This window comes from Acyrthosiphon pisum, chromosome X (genome assembly GCF_005508785.2).
Source record: "Acyrthosiphon pisum isolate AL4f chromosome X, pea_aphid_22Mar2018_4r6ur, whole genome shotgun sequence".
Taxonomy (NCBI): domain Eukaryota; kingdom Metazoa; phylum Arthropoda; class Insecta; order Hemiptera; family Aphididae; genus Acyrthosiphon; species Acyrthosiphon pisum.
This window is the reverse complement of record NC_042493.1, coordinates 98,882,813-98,890,337: the sequence shown is the minus strand read 5'-3', so window position 1 is coordinate 98,890,337 and position 7,525 is coordinate 98,882,813. Positions and strand designations below refer to the sequence as shown.

The window sequence follows — 7,525 nt, the reverse complement described above, 5'->3', positions numbered from 1 at the left end:
AATTAAAACTAACTAGTTAGTGCCCAGCTTTGTCCAATTTATTATAAAGACATTTATTTATTTCCAATTTACATAACTAGGTACTATAGGTTTTATAATATGATGGTAATAATTATTATTTATTATGTATAATAATCATAAGCGTGTTTCGGGAAAAAAATTTAAGTACATAAATTATTATATTAAACAAGTAAAATATTATGATATATTATAATTTAAAAATGTATACAAATGATCATAAGTAAATGATTAATATAATATAAGTTATGATAACTCTGTATATAAAAATATTAGTTGAATTTGTTGTATAATATTATGTTCTGTGATTACTATAGAATCTAAATATAATCATTATACTAAAATTATATATATATTTTTTTAATATTATTTAATAATAACAATACAAATATTATTATTATTGTTAAGTAACAGTTAGATGTATCGCAAAAATATTGATTATAATAGTACCTATGTATAGTCAAATATAAGAACATAGTGGAATTTTCTATTTTGATGTATCATATTAATAAACAGAAATAAATTAATGTAAATTTAATAAATGTTATAGTAAAGAATTAATTTAAACATTTTAGAAAATATTATAAAAATAACATAAAATAAATTAATTTTAAGCACAAACTAAATCTAAATATTTAATATGTTTCTTAAAAATAATTAAGTTACTAAAATTATTATACAATATTATAAAATATTGCTATACTAGTTAAAATAGGCAGATTTAATAAAAATTGTATGATACAATTTATATTAATATTAAGTTTATTTAAATGATTATTAAAAGTTCCTCCCCAAAGAGATATTATATCATATGAATAAAAAGATTTAACTTAAGTTAAATATATAATTCATTTATAGGAATTATTAAATAGATGTCTAGCTTCTTTGAAAATATAGAAAACTGTGTGTAATTTATTGTTAATTGAAATATAAAATATATAAATGCATATTTGAGCAAAAAATTAGAAAAAATAAGAACATATTTTGCCAGTTTTTGATTTAATAAAGTTAGTTTAGACAAATAAGAAAATATTTTGAAAAATCTTATGTATAAAATGTTGGTCATTGACAAAGTAAGAGCATATTAAAAACACATTTGGAAAATTGAATATTTAAAAATAGTACTACACTAATCGCAGCATATCGGTCGATTATCTGGCCAATAATACAGCAACATATGTACCTAGTATTTAATGTTAATTGCTAATTGGTAATTTTTCAAGTTTTTATAAAGTAAATATTTAAACTATCTTTTTATATATATTTTTTCATATTAATTGTATAATTTAAGTACCAAAAGTCATATTATACATTTTTTTTAGAGCATATTTTAATTTATAAGTGCATATTTCTTGTCTTTTTAGTGCAAAAGTGCATACATATTTTCCGGTTTATAAGTAGGTACTTCTAGTGCTCAGACTTAGTTATTTCTTATTAGGTAGAAAATTATAATATTAATATTATTCCGTATAACTATTAACTAATAATAACTAATACAATAATAGATAATGTTTACAGTATTTTTCACTGTTTACGGTGTTGATATTATTTTAATATATACATCATTGGCCTAATTTATATGTATTAACTCCAGTCTCCAAAAATGTAATTTCATGTTTATTAATATCATGAGTATCAAAGATGAATAAATGTCTATCTAGGAACTATATTATAATAGAAATATTAAAAAAAAAAAAAAAATTGCGTAAATTATATTTAATTTATAAAAACAGTATAAAATAGTTTCATATTAAGTTAATATCCTATACTAATATTATAGTTATTACCACTTTTTATTTATTGTTTTGTTATTTAATTATTTCAATATTGGTTAAAAAATATGTGAATTAAATATTTAAATATGTTATCATGTGTTTACCACTAATTCATTAGACACGTTATAGTATTTGTCATAATAACATTGTTAAAGTAGTACCTAACAATTTAAAAAAAAAATCATTCAATAAATAATTTGCAGTAAAAGAGGATTCTTATTTGAATAATGAAAATTTGTGTCATATTGGATACTACTTGAGAAGTACAAAAAAACTTGAAATAAAAGTTTTTATGGTTTTTACTCTTTAAGTATATTAAAAAATTCCAAATATTGGAATTTGAATAAATTGATTATTAACACGTAGACTGCGTATGTCTTTTTGCAGTTTTCATCTAGTGCGTATGATAAAAGTAAAAACAAAAGAAATTAAAAAAAAAGATAAAAAAAACTGCTCACATCGACGTATGTATACATATTTAAAGACATGCGTTTAATCCCCGCTAAATAATAATAAAATAACATTCAGCCACGCGTAGGGAATTTTAAATGTATATAGACGCCACATGGCGTCAAACGCGTTTCTGAATGATACTTATGACACCAATTGGCGTCAGTACGCAGTGAACGTGTTAAATATAAAAAGGTGGACAAGTAGGTACTGGTCTGCTCTACAGTAGGTGTTGATTCGGTCACTGTAATGAATGTGTTAAATATGAATTTAAATCATATAAAATCATTGTTTACGAAAAATAATTTTGTGCGAAGACGGTCTGTAAGTCTATATTACTAACTACTCTGTATATTTTATGATATTAATAGTATGAAAGTAATTTATATTACAATTTACTATACCTAAGCATGACTGTAAGTTTAACTAAATTTTTGCAAAAATATTGCTTCAAAAATGTCATTGTGGGAATGAAATATACAGAGTGATTTTTTAAACAAGCTCACCCCATTATTATTATTAATATTCTATTTGTTCAAATTTTGATTTTAGAATGTTTAGGTATACCTAAATACTATATTTTAAAATTCCTGAAATTTTTTGTACTACTTAAGGAATGTCTAGTGGCAATACAAACATCTATTTTTCAAATAAGAACCACCCCCCCCCCCCCTTTTACTGTAAATTATGCAGCAGGTAATATTCTTGAAAACATTGATGTATCTAAATTTCTGAGTTAATAAAATAAGGATAATAATCCTTAAGAGGACGCCACGCATGTGTTGTCTCCGTCATACAAACGCATAACATACCAATTTTACGCTCAGAAAATTCAAGTTTTATGTTGTTAGCTTAAAAATTATAGTGAATCGACCTATTATAACTTGATGGTAAAAACATTTAATGTTTAACATTTATCTGTGTTTTATTACAAGTTTTTTTTATGATAATTAAGTTTTTAAGTGAGTTATGAGCATTCTTAAATTACATTTATTATATATGCATAACTTACCCACTTAAAAACTGAATTATCATAAAAAAACTTCCAACAAAACACAGATAATGTTCTTACACTCAAGTTTGATAATAGGTTGATTTACTAATTTTTAAGCTAACAGCATACAATTTGAATTTTTTAGTGTAAATTTGGTATGTAACGCGTTTGTAAGACGGACAGAACACATGAGGGTGTAGCGTCCTCTTAAATATGGTTTTACAAAACTATAAGCAATATGTAATATTAATTAATGTAGTATTCATTATACTTGGATCATTTTTACAAATTATTTATATTGATAGATCAATAGTAAATAGTAATTACTAACATTTTCAAATCTACTTAACCCATCACCATAGACATAATATTGTCCTTAATACATAAAGTTATACAACTCAAGAACTAATCGTTCGAACTTTGATTTAGATACATCAAAATTCTCAAAAACATATCTGCTGAATAATTAAAAGTAAAAAAAGGGAGAGGGGGTTTATTTGAAAAACAGAAGTTTTTATTATCACATGATCATCTTTAAGTGGTACAAAAAATATCAAGTAGGTAAACGAAAATATTATAATCTCCTTGTGTTATTAAAAATTCCAAAAATTAGAATTTGAATATACATGTAGTTTAAGCATACAAATAGGATGAGCATCCTTAAAAAAATCACCTCGTATACTAACTTCAAAATTCTCAAGAACCCATATGAAAAATATTTTTAAATTAAAATAAAACAACTATGACCAGGACTATCTGTTTAAATATCCACTTTCATCCAAATTTGATAATTTGGTTTACAATATTTATTAAAAAACTGTATTTAAGTATAAATTTCTGAATTGTTTGAATATAGCGCTAACTACCTACTTATTGGAACTCTAGTTTTAGCCCCCCAAATATTTTTCTAGCTTCCACATAATAGGTACAAATATAAATTAAAAAGTAAGCTATGACTTTAAAATTTTTTATTTGTTATAGAATTTAAAACGTTTTTTTCAATTAAAAAAATATTATTATTTCAGTTATTATCAACGTTGCACATTCCATAAACAAAATATACATGAGTTAAACGCATTGCGTTTATTACATTAGAAATCAGTGATGCTTGTTCCCAAAAATTGCCTGATTAAAGTTAAAAATCGATTTTCAAATTTATCAATAATAAATATTGAGAGAGATGTAACAAATAGTTTGGAAACAAAAAGAATTATTGACACATTTTCTATAGCTAATAGAAAATTAGTATTGATTCAATATTGAATATTAAATTAATTTAAATATAAAAATATTTTAATATCATATGAATTTATTTGTGTATTGTCAGTAGCTATCCGGTTTATCAGCTGTGAGGGTGGCTCTGAGTAGCTTATACAATTCTAGCCCCCCTCCCCCCCCCCCCAAAAAAAAATTGACCCTAATTTTGCCTATGAATACTAACAAGTTTTAAAATTTCGTGGCCTATCAATTGCTACAACTCCTGCTGCAGTCCGTGCATCATTGCAAGATGTTGTAACCATGGTCCAGGTTTTAGTCTTGGGGTTGTAAAATTCTACAGAATCAAAAGTAGAAGTTCCGTCATCTCCACCGACGACATACAGTAATCCATCTAATACAGCAACCCCTATATTAAAAAATTAATCTTAAATTAAATAGGTATAGATATATTAAAAAAAAAAACTGTTTCATAAACTCATTTAGAATTCTTAAAAGAGTAATTACCTGGAAATTGTCGACACAAATGCATATCTGGAATAGAAGTCCATACTCCTGTACTTAGACTGTATGCTTCAACACTTTTGTGAACTTTAAATCCATTAGTACCACCTACTGCATACACTACATCATCTAAAACACCAACACCCAAAGCACTGCGACGTACACGCATTTTTGAGACTGGGGTCCATTTATCAAGACTGGGATGATAACATTCAACAGAGTTTAATCTCAGCTTTGATAAACCATCAACACCTCCTACCTACACGAAAGTGAACTTAATTAATACAACTTGCGGAAAAAGTCACTTCAATTTCAATTGATTTTTCAATGAAAGTGATTGAATGCATATTTATGAAACGTTTAATAAATACATTGTGTTTTTTATTTACAAACATATATTATTTATTAATAATTAATTTAGCAAATTTAAAATTTTATATGTTTAACAATTATTAGAAATTAAAAATCATACTTGATCAAGTATGAATAAACAATATTTAATGAAAATTAAAAAATTAAGATAAAAATATGTTGAATATAACTTGAAACTGAATAAAATAAAATTTACTTTTATAAATTTTGAATTATCATTTTCAAAAATTTCTTACATTAATAATATTAATTGGTAATAACTAGAGATCGGATGTTTATGACTTAGCATATTTTTTTCGCGCAGCCAGAATTACACAGAAGTGAGATATAAATTTGATTTATGAAGTCTATATAACAAATAGGCAAACTTTTTTTGCATATTTAACATTTATGAGCATATAAATGCATATATAGCTAATTTATAGATTTAGTGACATTTATAACATTTAAATATAATATAAACATAACACTTTTTTACGAATGGCTATAATTCGTTGGAAAATGAAAATTCATATATTTATATCGCTATGTATACTGTATAGCTAGTGTACAAAAAAATGTCGGAATGGCCTGTCGACGATCATTATTGCGATAATCCTATCAATAATAGAGTAATAGATAATATAGTTATATATAAGTATAACAGTATAGATTGACTGCTTGCAGTAAACTCTGCGTGGTGGGTTTTGTCTACGATTTCGACGAGATTATATTATTGTTGACATTAAATATTTTCGGTTTGTCGCAGTCCGCATATTGCATGATGTGTTAATTCAACTATACAATTTTTCTGATACACGTTTTTTAAAAAAATATATATTTACAAAATGCCGAAATGTTCATCAAGTTAAAGTAGTTTTTTGAAAGAGCTTCGGGAACATGTATTTAGTTCTGATGGTAAAATATTACTTTGCAAATTGTGTGAAGTTCAATTGTCTGCAAGTAAACGATTTTTAGTAACACAATACTTTCAAAACTGCAAAGCATGAGCACGCAGTAAGTAAATATAATAGAAAAAAATGCGAGCAAAGTACAATTCAACCATTATACAAACAAGAAAAGTGATTTGAACTCCGATTTTGCTGAAGCATTACTATCAGTTAATATTCCACTCTGCAAGGTAAATAATTTTAAATTTAAAGAGTTTTTATAGAGGTATACTTCTAAAAATATCCCTGATGAATAGACCTTAAGAAAAAACTATGTAGATGATATTCATAAAAAAACTATAACTAAAATACAAGCCGAGGTCTTTAATCGTAAAATATGGGTACCTATCAATCGATGATATCACGGATGTAGACGGTCGCTATATAGCCAATGTTATTGAGGGCGTTCATCTTTGATAGATCTATGAATTTAATTTGGCCTCAAGGAGTTAAACAATAATGTTTTATTGTTAGTGAGCGACACCGCACCATACATGGTACAGGCCGGAAAAGTGATTCAAACATTTTTTTCCCGAAAATGCTTCATGTAACTTGTCTCGCTCATTCATTTACATCGTGTAGCTGAGCAATCTGTAATGATTTTCCGTTGGTTGACAAACTTATTTCGTCTATCAAAAAAGCCTTTCTTAAATGTCCAGCAAGAATAAAAATATTTAAAGATGAAGCACCAGGACTAAGTTTGCCCCCAGAACCAGTGATTAAGCGTTGGGTGACGTAGTTAAACGCGAATTAATATTAACACCTTTTTCGAATATATTTGTTGAAAAATAAGTATATATTTGATATATTAAAGGCATTTATTAGCTTATTTTGAAATTGTTAAATGCATATTTTAATGACATTTTGGTCATTAACATCCAAACTCTAGTAATAACATTAATAAGATAATTTGTTATTATGTATAAATTATATAAAATATATAATAGACTTTTAATACTTTTATTTAGTCGGCCAATGATAAAAATCAGTTTCTCATTATGATTTACATTGATACATCATACATAGGTATTTAAACAAATATTAGAGTAAGTACATTATATCAAGGCTGGACATTAACGTGTTAAAAAGTTTAAGTTAAGTTAAAAAGTTAATTTTATTTTAACTTTTTAAAAAACTAGTTACTTTTGCTTTTCAATAACTTAACTGTTAACATACTAAATTTCTTTTTTAATTAAGGGGATTCGATACCGTGATTTTCTGTTTTTGTCTAACACACGCGCGACATAGTATTTTAGACTTGTTTTTTG

At 25.4% G+C, this 7,525-nt stretch overlaps 1 protein-coding gene across 5 annotated transcripts in view; it reads right to left on the bottom strand.

Annotated features, from left to right (window-relative positions):
* Window positions 1-3,507: 3,507 nt before the first annotated feature.
* LOC100169580 (ring canal kelch homolog) overlaps window positions 3,508-7,525 on the bottom strand; it is a 14,700-nt gene continuing 10,682 nt past the window's right edge. For 4 of the 5 annotated variants that reach the window (XM_016807988.2, XM_016807984.2, XM_001948601.5 and 1 more), the window contains exons 11-12: window positions 4,960-5,215; window positions 3,508-4,861 (exon numbers count right to left, since the gene is read on the bottom strand). In XM_016807988.2, the coding sequence (XP_016663477.1) occupies window positions 4,674-4,861; window positions 4,960-5,215 (444 nt within the window). In that variant the 3' untranslated portion in view covers window positions 3,508-4,673. Of the gene's footprint in view, window positions 4,880-4,959; window positions 5,216-7,525 lie in introns of all 5 variants that reach the window. The other variant, XM_016807994.2, reaches the window with a different exon arrangement.